Raw genomic sequence first — 27,857 nt, 5'->3', positions numbered from 1 at the left:
GTCACAGGATGAGAATTTTTTCAAAGCGCTGGACTAGAACTGATCCTTAAATAACCCCAGAGCTCTACGTTAAACCTGAAACAAAACTTGGCCATGAACCTGGAAAAAGTCTTGACCATTTTATAAATGGACGACAGCAGTATTATATTCTACAATTTAGGAGCCAAAAGCCAGGGACTGGCTGCAGGACCCCCATCCCAAGACAGCAGGCTATTTTAGTCTAACAAAAGCACAATGCCCTCAAACCATGTTTAGTATACCAATGAGCATTGCCCAAGCGCTTTAGGACTGTCAAATGTTGCAGTGTCTTAACATTTAAGGGGAAGTCACATATACATGGGTAGAAGTAAAAAAAATAAAAATAATAATTAACGCAACCAAATTTCCACTTTTTTCCTCCCCATAAACCACAATTTGCATGTGCAGCTGTTCTGACAGATACCAGCAAAACATATTGCCACTTTTTTTAATATATGAAATCATATACACCTACCAGTCAAAAGTGTAGACACACCTTTTAATGGTCCTTCTTAATTTTTATTTCTTTCTACATTGTAAAACAACCTTATAGGCATCCAAAATATGCACTAATCTCCTTTGAACAGTTGATAATGAGATGTGTCTGCTACTTATGTAAAGCCTTTATAACGGCCCTAATATGAGATGCTGTTTGTAAATCCAAACTTGTGTCCAAAACAAAGATTTCATTCTTTACGCTCCCAGAACCACTCTTTCACAATTTGAGTCCTGTAACATGGCTGTACCATAAGGGAAGATGTTGATCTTGATCCTGGTCATTCAGTACATTCAGGTCGTCAGCTGACTTCAGTTTATTGCCCCAAAGCGTTGCTGAGTCTAGACCTAAACAACTGAAAAAAAACCAAGATCATAACACTACCTCCAGAGGTTAGTATAGTGGGCACTTTGCATGATGGGTGCATCGCTTCATGTGCGTCCCTTCTTTCCTTGACATGCCCATCGCTCTGGAATAAACTGAAAAAATTGACCTTTTTTCGATAGCTCCAAAGTCCAATCTTTATATCATTCCACATTTTTTGCGTTAAATGCTTCTTAACCTAGTTCCAGTAATTTTGAATCTGCTTAGATGTTTTGTTTGCTTGATGCGTACCAATAATTTGACCCTCCTGAAATGGTAACTTTTTTGGCCAGGCAGTGTATATGAATCTGAATATAAATTCAAAAACCTCTGCTTTACTCTACCAAAATACCTGACAGCTATTTCTTTATATGGTTTAAAATTCTGAAACACAAGAGTGCAGGTGGAGGCAGACAGCTGCTTTAACAAGCACCGTTAAAATGTGTTTACAGCAAGTACGCAGGGAGCGACAAAGACACTCTATTCATAAAGGCTTCTGGGCAAACAGGAGGCTCAGAGGTGCATTTTAGAGAGACAAAAACAGTTTTATGGCCAGAGCTAGTTCGCCTTCTACGTCTGTTTTAGGATGATGTTATAGGAGCTGTTGCAGTTTCCTTGTTAAACCTGCTTATCTTAGTCATGTTCATCAGGTTCTTATTATCAGTTTTATCATTAGCACAATAAATAGGTTATTAAAATCCCTCAATACAAACTTTATTGGACAAACTTTCACACAATAGCTGCAATGCTATACACTGTGGTAAATATTATAGCCACAATATGCTGTCTATTCTCTTGATTAATTTGAACTTTTGAGATTTTGAAGAAAAAAAAACTACAGATCACTGACCAGCAGATATCAAGAGCACACACTGATGTGTGACTTCTGACTTCATTGAATTTGAGGATGCCAGTTTTCCAGTTGCAAATATCCATGATTTCAAGCCAAAGTAGCATTCGCTTGATGAATCACTCTCCTTCATCGACAAAAAAAAAAAAAAACGGTTAAAAGAAAGACACACCTATTTGGAGAGATTCTTCTTTAACAGAGCCTGATGGGAAGTAAAATCCACAGTAACAGCTGCACAAACCTGATGAACTGTAGTTTATCCTGTGTTTGAGGTTTGACTTTTAAGATACAAAAGTAAAATGATGCAAAAGTAAGATTTCTCAAAATGTATCAAGATTGATTCTCAATCAGTTTTTAACTATGTGAACCCCGCCCCTTTTCCCACAAATTAAAAACCTAACATTAGCAAGGACAATCATGAGACCAAATTCTTTACTTTGCAACAACTTAATTTTGATTAATGAGAAAGTGCAACTGCTTTTTTCTTCATAAAAACATATTTTATCATGTTAGCGGAGTGAAGGAGTATAATGGGAACATCGCTAAAATGACTAACACAAACATTTCTAGACCATGTAATACTTTTCCTCTAAGATCACAGCTTAAACTATTGTATTTTCCCATGTTCTACATGTTTTCCAGCTTATTTGTATCATTATCATTATTTGTATCAAAATTCATTTATTCATCCATCCAATAAGCCTGCTTGTTTTAAGTACTAATATTATAATATAAAATTAATATATATAATATATAAATATAATAAATATAAAATATAACAAATATTTTTTTTATATTATAAACAGTATTATATTGTTGTATTGCTCAGACCAGCTTCTTAAACCTGATGTATTTAAACTGTGGGATTGCAAAGGGACATATATAGTTTTTAAATAGATGATAAAAAAACCAAACATGTAAAGCTATCATCAGTCTTTTCTTTTACTGAATAAAAACAACATATGGAAAAATTTTTTTTAACTAACCCCTTTTATTAATCTCACTTTAAAGATAAACAGAACAGTATTTGCTTCCTGTTACAAAGATTTTGAGTTTAATTATAAAGTCAACATCACTTAAGTGTATTTATTTATTTGTTTCTTTGTTTTTTAGGTATGCCACTGAACGTTTTCCAGCCAAACAAGTGGTAAGACACAAATCTTGGAAGTATGCCTTACAGGGAAAAAGGTAAAAACTTGTTCATCTTCCATTGATAAAAACTCTGGATTGAATATCTGTTTTGTCTCAAACTATGAATGCCATACAGGCATAAATATGAATTTAGAGCCCTGATTATGGCTGTAAAATCCATACCTGGCCTGTTTCTAAGTGTTTCCACACACTCAGAGAGAAAATTCCTATCCTCTTTCAATTTCCTCTCACATAACTAACACACAGCGGCTGCTGTTTATGTCGCAGACCTGAGGAGAATGAAAACAGAGTGCCGTTTATAGAGAGTTGCTTCAATGCTGTCCTGCTGAAGACTTTCATTAAGGGTTTGGTTATTTATTTATTTATTTATTTATAAGGACACTTCTTCTATTTTTTATTTTGAATGTACAGAAATTACACAAAAAATATCTGGACTTAACGATAAAACAGTAGACAGTAAACATTTTTAAAAAATGGGAGTTGACCTTTTTTTTTTTTTTTTTTAAAAAGGTTTTAAGTTTCAAGTTTTAAGTGTCGGAAACCATGAGACACCAAAACAGCTTTAATGACATAAGTCTCTGGAACTAAGAAGTTTCTCAGGTGGTATTTTATGGATGATGATAATGAAGGTGGAATGCACTGTCCAAAATCATACAGTATCATTCCCAAAACTTTCATAAGTGCTCGATTTGCTTGAGAGCTGGTCACTGTGACAATCATGGGATACCCAAAAAATTATTTTCATCTACATCCCGCCATTCACCGATCCCTAAATGGGCGTGGGGTCATACTTTCAGAGACCGCAGACCGAAGGGTAGAAATGTTCGATTGTAAAATATTCTCCCAGAGCCTAAAATTCTAACATAAAACTTATTTTTTCTCTATTTAATCACATGGTTGTGTAGCACGCTCTTTCATTGATGGGAGCTAGATGCCCAAAGACAAGCAATGACAAATCAAATATTTATTTCTGTGTATTCCACAAAACCCAAGAGACAAACATGACCATGCCCCTCCTATTAGTCCCTGCTTGTTTGGTGTGTTAATACTGGTAACTTGCTCGCGATGTGCACCCCTGACCATAAAAGAAAGAAAAAGACAAAATAACTGACGTCCACAAAACATACCTTCATCAGAAACGCCTTATATGTTTTCTTAAAAAAAAAAAAAGGTAAAAATGTAGGGCAAGAGTAGTCCAAGAGCCACCTTTAAAGGTTCAGTCGGGTGAAAGAGATCTCTGTTCAGGGGGCCAGTTGAGAGATTTAAGTGAGGGCTTAACGTTTACAGCTGCGTCCACATAAGAGCTGCCGACAACACCATAGCAACGAGAGCCACAGTGTCCATGTACAGGAGGCTTTTATCACGCATCGAGAGAATTATAAAAGCATCCAAAAAGAAGGAGAGGAAAAAAAAATATACCATATTTTTGTTTCATGTTTTGTTAAGTGTTCATATAAATTCAATTTGTTTAAATTCAACACAAACATTAAAACCTCATGGCTGAGTGAGTTAGTAATCAAGAACCTTGCCAATACTGACAAAAGAGATTTAAAGCAACTTGCTATTAAAAAAAAAAACATGTAAGCAAAAGATCTAAACTTGACCATTTAATTGGCAAAAATGCATTGTGTGTGAACTTTAATTGTAATACGGCAATGTATCAAAGCAAAGGACCTTAGGCAAGCAATGACGGTGCAAAAATGCTTTCACGTAAATTGGCCACTCCTTTGGAATTGCACAATATTAAACTTAAAAAAGAAAAAGAAAAAAAAAAAAACAAGCAAGTACAAGCATGCAGGTACACATCATGATGATTCTGCATCTTTGGAGAACAGTTCTCATACTTTTTGAGCGTGCACTTTGCCCTATCAAGATCACAAGTTTGAATCCCGATAATACCAGGAGTCTTAGAGAGCAAAATTGTTCATACTCCCTGGGGGGCATGCTTGTCCTAAAATTTGTTTTATCACGGAAGGTAGGTAGTGTTTTCGTCTCTGAGTGTGTAAAGCTGCCCATTAATGCTGTGTGGGCAATAATTTGAATAAGGTGAGAGTCAGTGCTCGCCTGGTTGGTAGCTTTTACTTGATAGGGGAGAGCCTATATAAAATCGGGAATAAAATGAGGGGTAAAAAAGGCATGTAGAAAAAACAGAGAAGAGTGTGGGCAAACATACAAATAGACAAAAAACTCTGCAAATAAAATGGTGTTACTGAACATTCGCACTGTATACAAGTAAACAAGCATCCATACTTTGAAATGACATTACGTGCTACATGAATTACGATGACAAAAGCTCATTGGACTCAGGAAGGAATGTCCAACCTCACTATTAACGCTGTTCTGGTTAGGTTTTCTTGGACCTTGTAGTGCATGTTGTACTCTTTTGTCACTAATCTTTTACATCATATTTAGTTTTTTTTTCACATGACCATAGTTGATGGAAACTAAGATCACGACACATTTGCGATGGCAGACTTTTTTCTTTTGAAATTGCGAAAGGTGTGAATGGAAAATCAGCTGCGTTAAGAAATATGGGTGAACAAAAATAGCACGCTGTGATATCATACAGTAAGTTTCGCAATATTTCATTTTACTAAGGAGCTACAAACAAAGCAGAGGTCAGACCAAGTCAAAGGATTGTGAAAAATATTTTGTACTATGGGAGCACGATATTTGTGCATGTCGATATCATAACTAAAAAAAAAAACAAGTACTGATGTTTTATCAGTCATAGAAGGAAAAGAACCATTATAAATTATTATTAGAATAATCTAAATGAGCGGTACGTTATTAATCAGAACTTTGTTTATCGACCTCCTTTTTTTCTTCATACCACAGCTGGTCCATGCCTTTCATGGACGTCTCTTAAAGGACCTCGTGTAACTGCTTAACATAAGATAGACGAAACAATCACGCTGCATCCAAATTTTCTCACATTACCTAAATCACCTCCTACCGAATTCCCATAGATTAGCCAGTTCTTGTCGCCACCAATTATAAGCTTATTATAAGAGCATACAGGAATGTTCTTTGAATTCTCACACAATATAAACAGGGTCAAATATGTATTGGGAAGAAAAAATAAAATAAAATCACAAGTTATGAATGCACAGGAGGATGGGATTTTGGTTATGTTGAAAATAAACAGCCTCAATAAAAGTAAACACTCAGCAAATCCACACAGGGATGTGGAATGGTGCTTTGCGTTGTTTCTGCAAGTTTACCCAGCATACATGCCAGATATTTTATAAGCACATAAAGTTAAATCAATCCTGAAAAATCAGGGGGGGTTTGCTTTCTTCATCCTTAAATGTATAAAATGTTGTATCCTGGAAAACATAAACTTCTGACTCGAAAATGTGCAATAAGAATAGTATAGCCTGTATTACAACTCCTGGTTGGAAACTTAAGACAAGCTCTATATTCATCTGGAGAACAATAAGCAATTAGCATATTTTGGTTGCCATTTTAATTAAAACAAGATAATTTGCAACTAATTATAATAGTTATAATAATAATAATAATAATAATAATAATAATAAACCTGTAACATTAACCTTCTTTTTAATCTGACCTGCATTAGTGCCTTTTTTTCCAGGCACATCATTCTCTAGATGTTGCCATAGTGATTAATACGATTAATCTGCTGTGATGCGTGTCAAATTCCACGCTTTATTTGAACAGGCAAAACAATAAAGCGCTTTAACCTAGCATCACACTTTGCCTGTGTTTTATGGACAGCTGAGAACCTCCTCCTGTTTAAAATGCTCAGACCTTTTGACGCTTCTCAGAAGCAGCCCTTATGAAACATTATCCATCCTTTAGAGCCTGTTTAACTTGGTTGTAAATAATCGCCCTCCTATTATATGAGTTATAAATTGGTAATTGAAATTGCACAATCGACTATATTATTAGCTTATAAGCTACTCAAGTAGAAATTGTTATTGAGTCTTATTGAGATGTTCTGTGGCATTTTTATGAACCTGTGTTACTACGAACCTTGATGTAAAACATACACACAGGATAAAGGGCAGCTAAAAAGGAAGTTGTTTCCTTTGATGTATCTTGTGCATTGTTTTGGAAAGCAAGCATTAATAAATAAATAAATAAATAAATAAATAAATCATCTCTGAGGTCCAGAATAGAAGCTCTGAAGTTAAGCCCAAATTATCTGCAAAGTACAATACATTTTTTATATTATTCCTTTGTAGTGAAACTTGGTAATGGCAATGAAGTCTAATGACTTGCATTTTGGTGTTCATGTGTGGTGGCTGGCTCTAAGCAAAAATGAAATAAAAAATTAAAACCAACACACTTTGCATAATCAGCATAAGTTTTTCACAGCTTACTTTTTCATTGCTGGGATTAAATGCACTACTTTACGCAGTAGATTTGACAATCTGCAAAGGATAATGTGAAGCACTCGCATTTTACTGTAACTTCAGTGACATTAATTAAGAATTTCAAATCATATTTCAGTTCAGTGAGTGATCTCTAAACAACAATCGAGAAAGCTTGATTGCAAGACCTCAGCAGCTATTAGCACACTAGAAGGCAGAAAATGAAGGACAGCCAAAGAGTTGGCCTATAAATAAAAGAACTGCATGATTAGTTTTTTTCTTATGTCTGGCTTCGAATCTTGTAATATTTAACAATACCTTTGCAATTACTTAACAACAACTTGGCTGGTGGGATGAAATATGTAATTTTAAAAAGCCTCAAGTGAACGTTTTAGGTTCCCTTTTGGACCAAAATACTTGCACTGAAATTTGTTTAGGTGTCTGCTGTCCCAGAGCAAGTTTGACTAGATGGCAACTGTTGCTAAGCAGTGATTAAAAAGACAAGAAAATAAGACTGGGCTTGGAGTTGGCCAAACTTTGTTAAACAATAAGAAATTAAGCTGATCTTTTAGCCTATAATAAAAACTAAGCAAAAAGTAGTCAGTTTTAACAACAAAATGTGATTTCAAAGAGTGCAACATGTTAGTATCAATGTGTTTTACAGTGTTTTGTGAGTAGCCTGTTAGCAAGCCACATGGATTATGTCGTGTCTGGCTCATAATTGACGCAACCAAGTCCAAATCCATGAGTCCAGGGGGCAATATGAGCTGTACTCTCCCCCTGTCAATCGCAGCTACACTAAGCAATCGTGAGTGTCTGGGGCTTGTGTATGTGGCAAAAGGTGAATAACAGGAGCAGCATGCACAGAGAAAGCTTGTGTAGCTTTCAGACAGTATGGTGAGAGGGAACAGACAGGTGACTGATTCAAATTGTTTTATGGAAATGACAGGAGACCGTCCTGTGACCCTGTAAGTAATGAGTATAAATGTACTTCATGCAATGATGCAGATTCAGACTACGACAGAATTGGATTATAAAAAGCAGATTACTGAATTACGTCAAGTCTTTTTCGAATGTAAAGACTGGCCTACTGTGCCACGTGAGGTGATCGGCGTCAGCTGGCTTTCCGAACAGGCAGCTTGTCTGTGGAGACAGTAGAGCTCTGTCCCTGGTTTTTAGCGGCTGTGTTTACCAGCAGGGAGGAGGAGCAACAGGAAGGGACATACCGTGGACAGTGAAAGTCAGCTATCTCGAATGTTGAGGAATGTAAGCTATTTACACAAGCAATCCTGCCCAACACACTTACTCACACACACACACACACACACACACACACACACACACACACACACACACACACACACAATAGGGAAACCAAAAATGTGTTATTTAATATATCTACAGAGCATATAGCCACTTTAAAATATCTTTTGACCATTTAAATATAGATTTTCGAAAGAGTAAGAGTTATCATAAATAAGTGATAAAAAATTATATACTGTAAATAAAATTGGCTTGAGATGTTTTGATTTGACACTATAATTTTGTTAACAGGTATAAACAGAAATACAGCAACTTTTCCTAATGCTTATCCTGTCAAGGGTTGCAGAGGGCCTGCAGTCTATCCAGGGAGGGCACAAGGTGGAAGACACTCTGGAATGGGACAAAACACCAGTCAGCAAAGAACAATATGTTTAATAAGTACCTGGAGGAAACCCACAAAGTAGCATAGAAAGAGTTTGCATACTCCATGAAAACAGCAGGCCAGAAATACTTGTATGGAGAAAAATACAGTTTACAGAAATCCAGTTGTTAGGCTATGTTACCAGTAGCAGCACTCCTCCTTAGGTGAATGGTTAATGAATAACAGCCTGAGGCCCGTGTGTTCATTGGGAGACACCATAAACCGCTTTTACCCATGATCATTCATGCTTCAGTTGTTCACCCATCAGTCCATGAAAATCACAATTAAAGATCACCTTAGATTAAACAAACACAGACAAAAGAAATCAATTCAAGCTTTAGCCATAAATCCAGGATAGATTTGTTTTGAAAATGACGGCATCTCTAGCAGTAGCTGACATCCGAGGATTAGGCTAGCTTTTATATAAATGCATTCCGGCACAATGGCTGGTATGTGGAAACTGACTAATCATATCTATGCAGTCACACAAACACAAGCCCAAAGGACTTGAGCGCCCATCAATTATGGGTAAAACCAGAAGATGAGAATTGAAAACTTTTTTATTTTTTTAAACCACATTTTTATAAGTATTGTGATCAAATATATAGTATATAGTATATAGTATAAAAATTAAGGCTTACAATCAGGTCCACAAGTTTTTTAATAGTTACACAATTTGCATATTTTGCTTTCCATACACCACCACAGTGGATTTAACTTTAATTCAAGAGGTTAAAAATACTGCATTTACTGTTTAGTTTTTTTTTTTACAGACTTAAAGGAATTGGACACACTAACATGATGATAAATGTAAGAATGTTTTTAAATACTTGGATACAAAAACTTTGTATTTCATGACTGCCTGGAGTCTGGAACCCATGGACTTAAATAAAGGCTGAGTTTCCTCTCCTGAGATGCTTTCACAAGGCTTTACTGCTTGTTCCACGGTTGCTGCTTGTTTGTGAGTCTTTTTGCCCTAGTTTATAAAGTGAAAAAAACAAAAAACTGCTCGATTGGGTTGAAATCATTTGAATGACCCAGCCAATTAAAAGTCTGGGCAGAAAGTATGCTATACACATTTCCAAATTCATCCTGCTACTTTTATCAGCAGTCACAACACGCATTAAGCAAGTTTCACTGGAGTAATACATTCTCAGTCCATTGCACTGTTTCCACCATGTTTGATAGACAGCGTGTTACACTTTGGAACATGAGCCCTTCTTTTCCTTCTCCATATTCAATTATTACAATAATTCTGATACAATTAAATATTTAGAAGAGTTATAGCAAACTCTAATCTGGAATTTTCTGGGTATTATCAGTAGTTTGCATCTGGAAATGAACCTTCTGTATTCACATTCATGAAGGTGTCTCTTGATTGTAGACTTTGACAATGATACTCCTCAAGCGTCTTCTTGACTTGGCCAAATGTTGTGAAGGAGTTTTTCTTCATCAAGGAAAAATAATAGTGATTGTTAACTTTAGCATTCTGTGACCTTTATGATCTTTTGGTGTTAAAGAGCTTACCATTGTGTTTCTTCTTTATTTAAAGATTACCAATTTTTGACTGTTCTGCTATCTCTCATATAGATCTGTTTTTTTTTCCAGCCTCTCCTTCACATTTTTTTAAGACAGCATACTGAGGGCTGAGAGGGCTCATAAGCCCTATTCGGACAGGACTAGTTTTACAGGGGGTCGTTAGAGAAATTGACGTTCTGACGTCATGTGATTTTAATCCCGTCCGAATCTGCCATGTCTGTCTTTCTCTCACACAACCTCTGTAAAAATTCCAGAGCAAATTACCTCCTTTTTTTCAGTGAACTCGGGTTCAGTTTTTCAGTGAACCTCTGAGAAATCTAATCCCGTCCGAATGCGAATATCTGTGATTGCCGAAAATGTTTTTTCCAAAACGCGTTTTCGTTCATAAATGGATGTAGAATCCACGCATCCTTGTGCAACACCCACATGTAAAACACAGACACTACTTTTTTGGGGGGGTTTTCCCCCCGATTTTCTCCCTAATTTAGTCGTGTCCAATTTCTCCCCGTCACTAGGGGGCTACCACATTAAGGCTACTACTACCACTTAGTCGGGAGGGCCACAGACTATCACATGTTTCCTCTGAACCACGTGAGGCCAGTCGACCGCATCTTTTCGAACTGCTCGCTCACGCCCTGTTTGGGGCAGCGTAACACACTCAGAGGACAGCGCTTTCCGCTCCTTTCGCTTGCGTGAGCTCGCAGACGCCCCCTGATTGGCTGTAGAGCTGTGATTGATGTGGGAGCACTAAGCTCCGGCTGCGAGAGGTTACAGCATCAATCGAACTGGAAATCGAACCAGCGATCTGCGATCAGACGTCGTCTGAAAAAAAATTCAAACTCAAACGTCGTTTGGAAAACTAGTCCTGTCCGAATAGGGCTATGAACAGCTACCGAATGCAAATTCAACACTTGGAATGACAGCTAGACCTTTGATTTATTTATTTTTTTGTCAGAACAAGGAAACAGGCCACAATGTCCTTCAAACTGTTTAAGAGTCTTTTTTTCAACTACTTTCAGGGACTTCAATAAAAAAGGCTGCAATTCCTAAACATTTGTGTTAAACCCCTTAAATTAAAGCTTGAATCAAAGTATACACTTCAATCACAGCTATACTGCTTAATTTCAAATCCTTTGTGGTGGCGGATAAAAGCAAAATTTGAACACAGAAATAATGCATATCAATCCCTGCTATCCAATATCACCCAAATGAGGATGGGTTCCCTGTTGAGTCTCGGTCCTCTCAAAGTTTCTTATTATTAACATCTCAGGGAGTTTTTCCTTGCCACCGTCGCCCTCGGCTTGCTCATCAGGGACAATCTGATAATTATAATTTGTACATATTTCCGCACACTTTTTAAACTTATTTCCATAATTTTTTGATTCTGTAAAGCTTCTTTTCGACAGTGACCATTGTTAAAAGATTAACTTAATTGAAAATTGTACCATGTCAAATACTTATGTACCTGTCTGTATGTAAAACTAATTACACAGCTATTCAATTCTCAAATCTGATCAAAAGGTGTTAAATAATTTCCAGTAACACCAGCTGTGCAGCCTTAAATTATAGGTAAAAAAAAGTTTTTCTTATATGTGACCATTTCTATAGTAACAGCAGATTTACAGAAACTTGTAAAAAGAAGTGGTATAGTAGAAGTGTTACATAAGCAAAAGCAGATGAAAACTAGATTAAAAACAGGAAAGTCAAAATGGGCAGATGGCTTTGTCATTAAAAAGTTGCATTAGCCTGTCTTATTAACTTCCTACCTAATAATAAAAAGTAAGAGGACAGCAGTTTCTAGCATATGTTAAGAGGAGCTAAGGATGGTGACATGGGACAACAATAAAACTATTAACAAATATACAATTGTTATGTTTTTTTTAAATAAAACAAAAACAATTAAGAAAATACCCAATTATTTGTTCTATTATATATATATATATTTATATCTATATATATATAAACAGAAGGACAAGGTGCTGTGTTACTGTACTGATCAATAAGGATGCTGCCAAATATGTGACAGGTGGACTTTTTAAAACAGGAAATAGGCCATAAGCTGATGAGATCAAATTAGCAGTAAGTATCGAATAAAGGAAATCACCAGCATGTTTAGGACAAGAGTACCTTGTCCTAAACATGACGCATTAACCTGTTGGTTCCCAGGATTAGGAAACAGTTACGTAATGTAATCCTGCTGCGTTGACAGTGTCCTTAAGTCTCTCCTCATCTGAGCTGAACAGTGCGTTAATCACATCAGTGGATTCAACCTGTAATATATTTGTGATCAAGGAACTCCGGCTGTGATTATATTATGGACCCTCTGTAATTAATAAGGGTTTCCTCCATGTGTTCCGGTTTCCTCCCACAGTCCAAAGATATGCAGGTTAGGCTAACTGCCGTTCCCAAATTGTCCGTAGTGTGTGTATGAATATGTGAGTAAGTGTGTGTGTGTGTGTGCCTGAGATGGATTGGCACCCTGTCCAGAGTGTACCGTATCTCGTGTCCTAAGCCTCCTAGGATATGCTCCAGGTCCCTGTGGTCCTAAATACAGAATAAAGCAGTATAGAAGATAAGTGAGTGAGTGTAATTAATAAGGTGCTCAGAGGAGAGTTCCTTGATGTTTACTTGAAATGAACAGTACTGCTTTCACTGTAAAGAATCCTGTGTACTGTACTTTTTGTTCCACTTCAGATATTTAAAAAATGTTTGCGAAATAAACCAACACAAACAAGCTTGGTGAGGGTTTTCCGGCCCAGAGCCACACCCTCAGGACTGGAGTGCTTGAATTGTGCTAAGGGTAAAGAGTTCTAAAATCTAACGTGTCTATTAAAGATGTTAATAAGTAATTGTTACTCATATAATTTCTGTTAATAAAATAAAATATTAATTGATAAGGTTTTATTTTTATTCTTTATTTTTACATATAATGGTAACCTTGACAACCCAGCTGTAATCAAACGTTAGCTTAGCTCTGCTGACTAGCCAGGCTTATATGCGTGATATTTTTTTGAAGTGTCAGGTCTTGGCGATTCCTTTCATGAACTCCACATTTCCTTCCGCCACCTTAATTTTTAAAGAATAATTTATCACAAAACTGATGTTTATAACACAAGGGTTTGTCTGCCTGAACACATTGTTCAGAACAAGCTAATTTTAGTCATATAGTAATTTTGTTTGTTTGGATGGATGGCGATGGATGGATGGATGGATGCATGACAAGCGAAATCTTTCATTTAAAACTTAGACATTTAAACATTGGATTGTTGATTTAGGTAAGGTTATCACTTGTATTGGCTGTAAAGACGTCCAATAATTTAAAGGCGCATTACGTATGATTAGACATTTTGAGTCATTTCTGCCCATGTTTACAGGATAACAGGAGGCACATCTAGACATAAACAGGCACTTCTGACCAGAAACCTGTTTTCCAAACAGGTTTTCACAGTCACCACATATACTTTTTCTCAACCAATAGGTTAATGCGTCGTTTTTAACTAGTTTTACATATCTTTCAGGTTATTTGTGCTGGTAAGTAAAAAAAAAATATTGCACCTTTGAACCCTGGATTAAATCATGCGAGCACACACACACACACACATACATCGCCGCGAGCACACAGACAGACATCTGCGCTAGCACACGCGCACCTCCGTGTGAGCACACACACGCGAGAGCACCTCCGCGCGAGCACACACACGCACACTCACCTACCACGCGAGCACACACACTCACCTACCACGCGAGCACACACACTCACCTACCACGCGAGCACACACACTCACCTACCACGCGAGCACACACACGCACACACACACACACACTCGGCTTGCTTACCAGGGACGATCTGATCATTCTGATTCATTCACATTTCATACAAACTTAAAAATTTTTTTTAATTGTGTAAAGCTGCTTTGCGACAATGACAATTGTTAAAAGCGCTATACAAATAAAACTTTATTGAATTAAATTGAACTCACCCCCGCGTGAGCACGCACACATACAAACACAGAATAAAAGATGCAGAAAAAACATTGGCTCAATTGTGATCATGTTACTCTCAGCATCAAAACAAGAAGCTTAAGCGTGCTACATGACACTCGATGATACTTGGTACTCGTATATGAAGACTCACTCGTTTATCAAGTCAAAAATTATAATTTTTTTGTCTGTCTTGCAGAACACTTGCAAACCAGGTCACTCGCAATCTGAGGTTCCACTGTAATAATATGTACTTTAATATAATGATTAAGTCTTTCATTTCTTGTAAAAACAGGTCCTTACAATTGTTCAATTATTTTAGTTATCCCAACAGAATTGCTTAGTTCTTTTTGAAGATGCTTTGTTGAGATAGTAATTTTCATATATGGCATCTATAAAGGATGCACCCTACATTCCGAATCAGTCGGAAAAATTTATATCACTTAAATGATACCTAATACCAACCGTAGGATTGCCAACCAATACGGAAAAGAGTTCGGTGATTTAGAGAAGGAAAACCGGAGATGAAAGCAAGTGCTCAGCCCCAGCACATGAGTATGGGCAACATGTGGAGGTCTGCTTTCTGGTGCGATTTTGGTTTAAGCAGAAATCTGATGCCAGTAACCTGAGCGCTCTTCATCAGTGAAAGGAAAACACGCTCTTGGAGGCTTTGATTAACTCCATAAATATTTAACATTTAGGGCTCGGTGCACACAACTGCCTCTGGGGCAGAAGACCAGACAGAGATCAGAGCTTGTTCAAATTTTTCATTCCTCACTCTGAAAATGGCTTCTGGCTTTTCACCTTTAGGGAATAGCAGGTTTAAAAACTAAGCATACACACCATCTGAACTTACACACATCCACTTCAAGTGTGGTGAGTTTACAGACAAAAATTGGCAAAAACATCTACAAGGAAAAGCTGCGTGAATTTTTTAAATCACTCAAACACAACTGTATTGAGAGGGCGCAAATTTGTCCTAGCCAAATATTAAATGTTATGTAGTATATTTAAAGTTTAGTATTATTAAACACAAAAAGACAAAAAGAAAGAAATGAATGAATACTGCAAATGAGTCATGGGTGCAAGTAGGGTCTTCCTCAAAACCGACCGGTAACATTTTATCCATAGAGCAAGCTTAACAACATAAATGTTTTACTCAGTTGTGTCACAGCACAGGACCAGATATGACAATAAATTATTTAATTAATCATTAATATCCTAGCATGCGTTTTAACTTTTGAAGGACACACTAATATGATTAAAGTCATATACTGACTTATTATATTTAATATATACTTATATATTTTTGGTCAGCGATTGCAGTCCAAATATGCTTTTAATCACAAAGAGCTCAGCCACAGCACTCTGCTAGAGTGATCTACAAATTTAACTAAATATTCTTTACAAAATTGTGACCATGGGGAGGTATAATGATGGCAATTCTAAGCCACCTATTAAAAAAAAAAAAAAACCTTTTCCATACCACCATACAACCAGATTTTATTTCTTTCACTTGTGCATTATTTCTGAAATGGGTAATATAGCAGCTTTAATGCTGATGAGAAAATGCTCAGTATCATTATCAGGTTGATACAGAGAGAAAACGGTGGAATGTAATTTCCATCATGAAAAAAATATATTGGACATTGAATCCTGTAACAAAATACAGGATTATACTGGAAATAATTGGAAATAATTAGAAATTCATTTTGTAAATGAAGTCTTATCATTTACTGATAAATTTACCGTTTACTAATTTAGTTTGTTACTGTCCAGTTTTGGTATTGGAAAAGAAAACCTGTTATCGTGCCATCTTTGTCTTTATCTGAGACACTTTTTTCTGGCACTTTGTAAGCAGAGCTATACGGGTCTCTTTAACGTATAGTTATTTGATATCTGATTTGTTCACCTTCCATATCTTCAGCTCATAAATCTTCAGCTCCTGCACCCTGTCTCCTCAGCAGCCTGCTTTTTCTATGACTTAATCACTGTAATTGACTCTCTTTACACCTATATGATTCCCTATACGTACAGCAATAGCCATAATGCATAGGCTGCTAATGCTGCTGTCTGGTTTGCAATTTTAATTCCATTTTAATTCGTATGAAACCCAATCGTCTGTTACTTAGCCTCCCTACTAGACGAAGTGCAAAGCGTTGTTGGTTCAGCCTAAGAGTTGCCAGGAGCTGTTGCTTTAACCACTTCTGCAGTACTTTTTCTAGTGAGAACAAATATTCTGAACAGGAATCGTTATTCTGCTTTTTTAGACGTAACCATGAAACGCGTCAGAGTGGACATTTGTTTGGGCTCCGCAATACAACACTCAGACCTGGTCAATCAACCTAGCAGCGCGTGATGATCATGTTTCTTAACCCAGATGGGTATAAAGCTAGCCTTCAGAGGGGGAAATGTATCCGGCAATGCAGAACACACTGTTAACCAGGATACAGTTAAACATAGCTAATTTAATGATTTGATTTAATACCAAGAAACTATTTCAATATTTACGATGACAAAAATCAGCCATCTGTAATATGTACAGTATGCATTAAATAAAAAAATTATGTAAACTCAGCATTGACATGCTTTAAATTTCATCTCATCCTTCATCTTATACTTCAATGGGAATGTAAAGTTTAGTTTGATTTGGTCTGTTTTGCAGTAAAAAATAAATTGAATATAGTCCTTAGTGTTATGACATCCTATATACTGATGTTGTAAAATTTAAAACTAACTAACTAACTAACTAACAAATAAATAACTGGCATGCCACAAATTACATTGCAAAAAAGAGCTGGTGAAAAAATTTTTGTAAAAGGGTTCCTTAAAAACAAAAAAAAACTTCATTATTGATTTACTAGGAAGTGAACTAGTGTGTGCTGATTAACTATGGAGCAAATCCGTTTCATTAATAATTCACACAAAAGCCATGATGCACACATGCGTATCCCAATTCACATGTGTGAAACCCAATTACCATGCACAAAAAAATAATCACACACACAAAGTCACACGCACAAAATAAATATATATATTCATAATATACATTTCACAAATGCAAAACACAATTCACAAATGTACAACTATGTACAAAATTTTGGAATGTTTAAAATTTACGAGTGTATCATGGACGGGAAATGTCAAAATCATCTTTCCTGCGTGAATCGTCCTGAATTTGTGTGTGTATTTTTGAGACTTTGCTGGCAGCAACATGGGTCACTCGTACTCTTTAGCCAATCAGATGCGACCTCAACATTTAACCAATCACAGCCCTCCAGGAGCGTAACACTCAAGTAGCTCAGCTTTGCACACTTTTTGCTCAATCTGAGTTAATTACAACGGAAATGAAGTTTTACCCACTCAAACCAAGAAACCATGTGTAATTTATTACTTTATTTACCAAACATAGTTGTACATCTGTGAATTGTGTTTTTCATTTGTAAAACGTATTTTATTAATATATATATATATATTTATTTTGTGCATGCGAGTTGTTTTTTTGTGAATATATATTTTTTCGTGCACGTGAATTGGGTTTCACACTTGTGAATTGGGATACGCATGTGTGCATCGTGTCTTTTGTGTGAATTATTAATGAGACTATTTTGCTTCCATAATGAACCGTCAGTGCAAAAATGGTGCATGACTTACAAAGGAAAGTTGCATTAAATACATTTTATGAAAATAGACTGTACATAAAGAGACTTTCTGTGTGCTGAAACGGAAACATGTCCATTTATTCACACATCCACTATAGCGTTGATAACGGGTGCAATAGTATTTTTTTATATAGTATTGTGTGGATAGAATAAAGGATGGATGAATGGTTATGTTTTTATTTTTTACTATTACAAATAACAGGGAAAATTATTAAGATTTTTGAACAATAGTTGAAGCCACTGTGTATTATGTATGTATGGGGACGAAAAAAGTGAAAACATCTTAGTTTGTCTTTGGATTGGCCTTTATGTCAGTAATTGTATTCAACATCAAACACTTACCCTGGCAAGTCCTATTTTTTTTCTCACACAGCTTATCAAGGGCATCTTTAAATGCTGTTAAACATGTGCAAACACAAATATACTGTACATTCATGTTCTGATCATGGTGTCTAAATGAATTAGTTTTTATTGAAACGCTGTCAGGATCATCATTTTTGATCATGTGTGTACATATATATATATATATATATATACATACACACACACTGTGGTTATATTGTCAGCATTAAGACCTTTCTAATCATCTGACATGAGCTACTAAAGGATAATCCTAACCTGGTTATTAAAACTTGACGAACTATACATTTGTCTTCCACAGATGTGTACCCAGTACAATGGCACAATACATATTTTTTTTTCCTTTACCAAAACCAATACCAAAACCTTGAACATCACCTGGCACTGATACAAACACAATATGCTGCTTTTAACTGGACTTCAGTTAAGCTCTTTCACACAAAAAACACAGTATAATAACAAACAATGTATAACATATAAAGACAAAAGAAAAAACAATCAAGTCTTTATATGTAAACAGTCCATTTCCAGTCCTAAAACTAAATTTCCTTTCCAAATTCAATTCGAATCTGTGTGATTTGCTACAGGATCCAATAGCTGATACATTTTCTCTGATATCTGATCCGCCGCTTTATAAACTGTCTCCACTTTTAGGTGAAGCAAATCACATTGTGGGCACTAAATGAATTTGTCTGCACTGAACCAGTCATGTATTTTGACAAAACATAGAAGATGTATTATATAAAAGACCCGATCTATAGACCCTGGTAATCCATCAGCTTGCAGAGTTTTCCTTATTTTAAGTTAAACAGTGCAAATGTATGCAGACAGTCCAGATTAGGATGAGGATATGAACCCGGAAAAGCTTTTTTGTAAAAGTCAGGAAAAACATTTTCATTTGGCCAAGATAAATATTATACTATATTATAAATATTATTATCCTTCAGGCAAGACAACTTTGCATTAATGCAAACGCTGTGGTGATCAAAGTACTCCGCCTAAATAACAAATGCCACATAAGAGTATAGATGAAATGCTGTACCGTGATTTTTTTTGTGTTGCAATTCATCTATCGTCACCCCAAGTTCAAAATCGATTATTTTGAAAAGCAAAATTTTTTATTTATATATGTTTACATTTGAAGGCAGCATGGTGGCTTAGTGGTTAGCACTTGCACCTCCAGGTTCCAGGTTCGATTCCCTTCCAGCTTCCTACCTGTGTGCATGGATATTGCTGGTTCTGCCCATGCTTGATGGCTTCCTCTGGGTACTCCTGTTTCCTCCCACAGTCCAAAAACATGCAGATTAGGCTAACTGGTGTTCCCAAATTGCCTGTAATGTGAAAGTGTGTGCCCTGCAATAGATTGGCACCCTGTCCAGGGTGTATCCTGCCTTGTGCCCTAAGTCTCCTGGGACAGGCTCGATGCCCCCTGCAACACTGTATACAGAGTAAATTGGTATAAACGATGAGTGAGTGAGTGAGTGAGTTTGCATTTGATGTGGTAAAATGTTGGTGTTCCACTATAATCCTACAGGTGGCATGCTCTAAACCATATTTTGTTTGAGCCTAGGTACGAATTTCATGATTGTGTTCAGATTCAGATCTTTATATATGCATTTATTGTAACACTATAAAAACGAGCAAGTTAAAACTTCCATAGCATTTCAACAATATTTATTGTACATTTTCAATAACTACGTTAAACATGTAGACAGTTTGCAATCTTCATTTTCACGCTGCCGGGCTGTAAATGAACGTGAAAAGACTGTCGCTACTCTGTCATACTGTGTTCCTGGTTACATGCTCTCACCTCTCAACAATGTCTTGATCCAGACCACGGTCCGCCATTTAGTGATGCCTGCTCTAAACTATTTACACAGCGGCAGACAACACAGCATCCCATGTGATATGAGCAAATTATTCACGTTTTTGTTATTCCCTAATTAAAAAAATTTTTAATAGTCTTTACTCCCAAATTTAAATAATCTCTAAACATAATAATATTAAATTTCGAGGATCGTGATACTTATAGAACCGATCGAATCGGCACCTGGCTATCATGATATCATATCTGCTGTTCCCTGGTGATTCTCATCCATATTACGTACACACAAAGTCAACCTACCAACTGTTTAATTAAGTAAAAAAAAAAAAAAACATTGTTCTATTTTTTCCTTTTCATTTTTTTCTCAGATAAAGATTGTCATGTGATTATGTACTTAAGAGACACTTCAAATAGCTGAAAGTTCTAAGACACAAAAGCAACTTCGTCTCTGAATGATTTGTCTAATCCAAATAATTGAATTTTTAGAGCAATGTGTTAAAGATTTCTGTAAATAAACTAAATTCTAGATTTGATATGTGTGTGTTTTTGTATGTGACGAAGAAATGCCCTTATTGCCAAACAAACTTTGCCTAGAAATATAAATCACCAGAGGCTCGTCTCCAGGGTGTTTCTCTGTCCTTTTGGAAATGCAGAAACATATGTTTAACTGCTTTCACACGGTCATGTAGAGCACAGAAAAGCCTTCCTAGCTGTTTCGTTCTTAGATGACCTTGCCAAGTCGAGACCAGCTGCATTTAGGTGAAAAAAAAATAGTTTAAACTTAACACCAGTTGAGAAGTCCACGATACTTTCAAAGGCAGGTTTCACAGGTTTTCCTCTTTTGAAAGCTGATATTTTATTTTTGCATGTTGGATTTAAGTTATCTAAGTGGTCAGGAAGACTTTCCTCACCCCCCTTTTTCAACACAATTGCTTTAGTACCCAAGCTAAAATTATAATGTTATAAACACTAACAGATATTACCCAAGTATTTGAGACGACTTCAGACATCTATATGAAGCTTAGCAGTTTGACTAAAAGCCTCTTCAATTAACAATCAGACAGCGTCCATTAGATCTTGAGTATTGGAGGTTATATAATTTAATGTTTAAATGCATTATGCTTTCAGAACTGGTGATAGAGACAATTAATCATCACCTTCTAACCAATCAGAAGAGAATTTAACAGCGCTGGGGATTATATTGATCGTTACATCATGATAAAAAAAAGTTTCGGGAGTAGTATGTATTTTTTTTTTATTATTATCAGGGCCTATAATAGAGTTGGGTGTATTCATCATTCTTCATGTTTCATAGGCTATAACTTCTAAGTGCACAGCTGAATAATTCTTCACTTCATTACGAGGGCTTGAGAGTTTCTCTGAAGCCTGATGTCATTTCCCCTAAAGGAACCGAGACTTCTTGTGTGTATTGGATCGTGTTGCAGCACCTGCTTGCTGATGCCTGGTCCTTCTAAAGGACGTCTAAAGATGCGTTCAAAAGTATCTTTAATGTGCTTAATGATTTAAAAGCTTTTGACCAGAAACCTATTAGGAGCCTTTCAAATTTAATCTAAATTAATCTGTATCACTTTTACAATAACAACGTATAACACATAGATGTCTAATGAGAAAGTAAGGCAGGTTAAGTACGAGCAACTTTAGCTTCGAAGAACTTTTATGCTTATTCCGGTAGTCGCTTTCTACATAATATGTGAACCAAGTTTGAACCAAACTTTTGAACACGCACACACAGACACACCACTACATTTTTAAACAACTTGATTTTAAAAATGTAAATTATTAAAACAAACTGCCTTTTAGACAACCAGATTGTTTGTGCATAAATCTTACAGGAAATGACTTTTTCTAAAAAGCACAACTATTACCCAGGAATGTATTTTTTCATGCTTTTGTTGCACGATTTTTTAAGGTTTCAAGTTAATCAATCATGCACATGTTTTGCTTAACCCACACTATTTTCTTAAGAAAACATGCTGACTGAACAAATTGACCAAACATTGTTTTCTATATGTACAGGAGCACTGGACTAGCATGCAAACATGCCAGACATTTAGTGCACTTTCACACTAGGCAAGATTGATTTGTACTGGGCCAAGGACTGCTCCTCCCTCAAAATCACTTGCTGTCCAATGTTCAAGTCATTATTATTATTATTTTCCGTACTCAGTTAAACTTGCGTATTTTCACACTCCGATACAGCAGTGGCAGTATGCATCGAGGTGGTCTGTGAGCCGCCAATAAACACAAAGAGAAGAAGAGTATGAGGAAGTCAATCTCTGCGCTTCGTCTAATATAAATGATATTTCAGGAGAAAAATGTCAAGAGCAATGCTCCCGTATGCATGCCTTTATACTTTATCAGCTGTGGGTTGTAGGTCAGAGGATGAGATTAAGATTTCGGAAGAAAAGGATTGCAAAAATCACCTTGCACTCTAAAACTTCCAAGTTCCTCTTCCATGTTCCTGGTGAACACACTTTTAAAAAAAATATATTTTTGAATTCATATATTTGCATTTAAGGTGGCTATATCTTGCAGTTCCACTATAATCCTACAGATGGAGCACGATATACAGTGGAACCTCGGATTACGAGTAACGTGGTTTACGAGTGTTTTGCAAGACGAGCAACAATTTTTAATCATTTTTTTACTTGAAAAACGAGCATTGTCTTAGTTAACGAGCACCGAGTATCATGTTTCACGCATGCGCTATTTGTTTTAACAACGAGCGTTACGTCATCACAAGTGAGCCAACGGTTTTTCTCTCTCTTGCAGCAGAATTGTAGGTAATCATCTCTCCTGCTGGGTGAATACACAATACTGTGTGTGTGTGTGTGTGTGTGAGATGTGCGTGTGCGCGCGCACACACACACACATTTACGGAGAGACCGTTTTTAAAACCATTTAAAAATTAGCAAGGAACATCGCTAGTCACACTCGCGTGAGTGCATACTAACGGGATTACTACTGTAAAGTAAAACAACAACAACAACAACAAAAATTAAACAGCTCCTCACCTTTGAAAACAGTCGCGACAGAGAAGAGTTTGTGTGTTTATTTGGCAACCTGAGAGAAGGGAAGCTGTAAAGCCGAGACCTATCGTCTCCCCTGCTGGGTCTTAGTGCCTGCAGTGTTTTTGAGTGTGCGTGTGTGTGTGTCTGTGTAAGGCAGAGTGTTTGTGTGTTTGTTTGGCAACCTGAGAGAAGGGGTGCCGTAAACGCGTGCGAGCCCCCCTTCATTCCCCTTCCTCTCAGGTTGCCAAATAAACACACAAACTTCTCTCTGTCGCGATTGTTTTCAAAGGTGAGGAGCTGTTTAATTTGTTTTTTGTTGTTGTTGTTTTACTTACAGCAGTGATCCTGTTATTATGCGCTCACGTGAGTGTGACTAGGAATGTTCCTTGCTAATTTTTAAATGGTTTTAAAAACGGTCTATCCGTTAATGTGTGTGTGTGTGTGTGTGTGTGTGTGTGCGCGCGCACATTTTACACACATACACTCTGCATGCACAAACGAAAACCCTTATCTGTCGGGGTTTAATTTTACATTTTTTTAAGGTAAAGTACAGGTTAATTTGTTTTATTTTTACTTTATATTTTGTATTAATTATATTTATGTATTTATTTTTTTGGGCTGTAGAATGAATAATTTAAGTTTCCATTATTTCCTATGGGAAAATTAAATTTGGTTTACGAGTGTTTTGGAATACGAGCCCACTTCCGGAACGAATTAAGCTCGTAATCCGAGGTTCCACTGTAACCTCTAATTCACACATTCACAAAGCATCATGTGGGGTAGGAGCGAGTATCTGCTAAATTTGTTTAGAATTGTAATAAAATCTGAAGAAGAAAAAGAGAAAAAAAAAATCGGGATTGGATCACAATTCAAATTTAATCAGCAACTAGGTATAGCAATAATATCCTAAATCCCTGGTGATTCCCTTCCCTACTTAGTAATGCTGCGGCATTACTAAGAAGGCTTTTCATACAACTGTATGCTTACAACTTTTAAAGCGGAACCACATATGGGTATGATGGTCAAGTGTCCATATATATTTGCTCACTCTCAAAGTGGTGCTGGATATAATATTGGGCTTCAGCTGTCAAGGTTCAAGACCTTTCAGAACCCTTCCAGGCAACTAACCAGGTAACTCAAGTGCAAATTAGACCAGGAGTATGATGATCAGCACATTCAGATAACTCAAACTAATTTTTTTTTAAGCCAACAGCATTTAAAACTTATGAACCAAACATTTTGGAAAAGAACTGCCATCAAATGGAGAGCTACATATAATCAGCTCAAAGTCTGAGTCTTACACTAACTGGTCAAAATGGTACACTGGGTAGTGAGTAGCCTGGTCCTTAAAGGACTGAATACCCATGATCACTCAGGTGCTCAGGTACATAAATATATTACATTTGGTGTCACATGTAAGATGCTATGAAGAGTTTAGAGAACAGAAAGGTAAAATTACCATTGTTGGGGTTTTTCATAAAATATTGTCAGCTTGTAGGTACTAATGTTCACATAAAAAAGACTAGTGTCTATTTGATCAGGAGTTCCCTTTTTATATACACTTAAAACATATATAAAGCTTCATTCTTGCCCTCATAGCCAAACCCAAACTCCTAAACACTGCAACTTGTGCAAAAGCATGCAGGCAAAACAAAGTTAGTTTTTGTTTGGTCATGACTTCAGTAGGGCCTTGACAAAGTCAGCATAGAAAAAAATATTCACACACACCACTACACTTACAAGCCTGTGAGCCAGAAGAAGCCTGGCCACACCTTAGTCCATGATACCCTCTTTGGTTAAAACATATATAGGTTAAAAACGGAACATAACGTCCATTATAAACAGTATCAGAATATCAGTCTTTGGCCGAGCCACGCTTAAAATACCCAGCGATAGCATGAGGATTACTCTGAGGATTACTGACAAGATTATTCTTTATGTAATCTCAGCACTGAGCCATAACTCAATGCTAAAAAGACCAGGTAAAAAGTGAATAGACAATACACAAGGCGTGATATTTGGCCGTTGGAGGGATGGGATTCACTCTCTTACCTGTCAATCTAAGCGACCCTAGCCGGTCATGGCCTTCTGTGGGTGCGTGCATGCCAAAGAGGGCAGGTAGCAGCTTCCTCCGGGTGTGCATTTGAGTTGCTTTGCGTGTCAAAAAAGAATCACATGTTACCCTTTACCCTGTCTGTTTTTTACCTGTCATATGACTGTCATATGATAGGTGGGTGGAAACTGACAGGAGATTAATAATGGGTGGAGGAAATAAAAACATATAATGAAATGAAAAAAAACAAAACAAGATCATAACAATAATAATAATAATTGTCTGAAAAAATTGTCTAGTGACTGAAAGAACTTATCAGTTTATAGATATGAATAAGACAATTTAGGATGATGTATTTCAGAACTTTCGTGATGCTTCACATAACACTTTTAGTTCAGAATCGATAAGACAGATCTTTTTTTTTTTTGTTTAATAATCCTAAATAATTTTACCTTCGTGCATAAATGTGGCATCTATATGAAACCCTGTGAAAACTCATCCTTTTCCTAAGCTAATGCTTCTGTAGCTCTGAAGCTAGTCTCTGGTCCGATGTGATTGGATTCAGCAGGTTTAAATCTCCTCTCTCACCATGTCTACGTTTAAGTCCAGCCCTCATTCGTCACATATACATCACTGCACAGTGAAATTCTTTATTCTTCACATGTCCTAGCTTTTGTTAGTAGGCAGGGGTCAGAGCGCATCCATATTTACAACCCCCCTGGAGCAGACAGGGTTAAGGGCCTTGGTCAAAGGCTCAACAGGGGCAACCTAGCGGAGCTGGGACTTGAACCACCGATACAGGTATATTCTCCGCATAACTTTCAAACCTTTCCATTTTTTTTTTTTTTTTTACTAAAGATCTAAATCCGAAGACCTGGGTTAGTTAATGTTTTGTTTGTTTTAGTTTTGTGAAAGCGTCAACACAACAATCTTGCTAAAATCTGAGAAGAATTAGTAGTCTTACCCATTTTCTGTTTTGTGTATTAGTCGAGAGAATATCCTTAACAGTTTTATAGATGTTTGCGATGTCAGAAGTACATTTACAGCATTTGGCAGATGCCATTATCAAAAGTGACCTTAAGGGCCCAACAGTGGCAACTTGGTGGTGCTGCAGGTTTGAACCTGGGACCTTCTGATCAGCACTCCACCCAGTGAGCTACCCCTGCCCTAGTATTGTTGAAAGAAAAAAAATAAAAGGGTAAATACACCTATTCCAAATGAACACCTAGATCTGGATTAACTGGGCCAACTGCCTCAGGCTTCTTCTTCTTACCTGCACACAACTACTACATCCATGATGTAGTACAGACTGAAAGATTATTTGAATGCTGTGTAATTACAAACAGGGTCACTGTACTTTGATTTGGATGCTGTCCAGCAGTCAAATGTTTACATATAAACATCAGTGCAGTGACCTAATGCGTAGGAGTAAACATTAGAGTATGTTTTGCACTGAGAAAACAAACAGCCATGTGACGTCAGTTAAGATGTTTAAACAGCATATTAACAAATATACATATTTATAGGGTCCGTTAAATTATTTTCATTTTAACCAAGAAAGAGAAACACGACTGGCTTTGTTGCTTGGCAACAAGCCGCTCCGCCCAGGCCCCACCCTCTCCCAACTACGGCCCGCCCCTCGTGCGCAAACAAATCGAGCCACGCGACGCTGTGCGCGAAAGGGGGGGGGGGATAACAGCCGTTAAAAACAAACTGTAAAAACTGTCATTGAAAAAAAAATCACAATAAACGCTTCACAAAATTTAACTGCGCTTTTATGGCATAAAAACATCCAAATACTGTCTTAATTCATACCTAATGTCACGAAGGAACTATAAAGAAGATAAAGACGCCAACAAGCTTACAAAAGCGCAGGAAAAAGTGACAGGAAAGAGGGCGGTTGTAAAAACATTAAAAAAAACGTTACCTTTGGAGTAAAGAGACTTGGGGGAAGTGAGGTCGATATCCGTGACGAACAGTGAAATGAAGTCAGAGGGCATCTCAGTGCCCCTCTCTGTGCCGGAGAAGAGAAGTCGAGGTGGGTTCCAGTGAGAAGAAAAAAGTTACGAGTAGCAGAACTTTAATATTTTTCCCTCATTCATAAAAGCAGCTTGTCGTCAGCTCTCCGAGTTTAGCCGACTGAAAAGTGTATGTGGCGAGTTTGTTTCGTGCAGCCCCTCCCACCTGACACAAGCGCGTCGCCGAGCAGAAGCGCGCATGGGCGCGCGCTCTACTCCTCGGCGACGCGCCTGTGTCAGGTGGAAGACATACTTGCCTCACGCAGCAGTCACGTGGTCGAAACAATCTTTTAACGCTAGCAATTCCTGTTTATATATATATATATATATATATATATATATATATATATATATATTTTTTTTTTTTTTATATATAATGTTTTTGTATCTCGCTAACAGTTCTCATTTTATTTACCATATTACTTAATTTTATTTATTATTCTCTGTTTATTAATTCTGGTTTAGTGCTTATCCAGGACACTTG

At 36.8% G+C, this 27,857-nt stretch overlaps 1 protein-coding gene across 2 annotated transcripts in view; it reads right to left on the bottom strand.

The window, feature by feature from the left end:
* The window catches only part of nfat5b (nuclear factor of activated T cells 5b), a 51,556-nt gene extending 24,027 nt beyond the window's left edge, over window positions 1–27,529 (bottom strand). The window contains exons 1-2 of one of the 2 annotated variants that reach the window (XM_053512881.1): window positions 27,283–27,529; window positions 25,355–25,453 (exon numbers count right to left, since the gene is read on the bottom strand). In XM_053512881.1, coding sequence (XP_053368856.1) covers window positions 25,355–25,453; window positions 27,283–27,355 — 172 coding nt within the window. In that variant the 5' untranslated portion in view covers window positions 27,356–27,529. The remainder of the gene's footprint in view (window positions 1–25,354; window positions 25,454–27,282) is intronic. The other variant, XM_053512882.1, reaches the window with a different exon arrangement.
* Window positions 27,530–27,857: the final 328 nt, after the last annotated feature.

The sequence above is a fragment of the Clarias gariepinus genome, chromosome 15, assembly GCF_024256425.1.
Source record: "Clarias gariepinus isolate MV-2021 ecotype Netherlands chromosome 15, CGAR_prim_01v2, whole genome shotgun sequence".
Taxonomy (NCBI): Eukaryota; Metazoa; Chordata; class Actinopteri; order Siluriformes; family Clariidae; genus Clarias; species Clarias gariepinus.
This window is presented reverse-complemented; position numbering and strand designations above follow the sequence as displayed.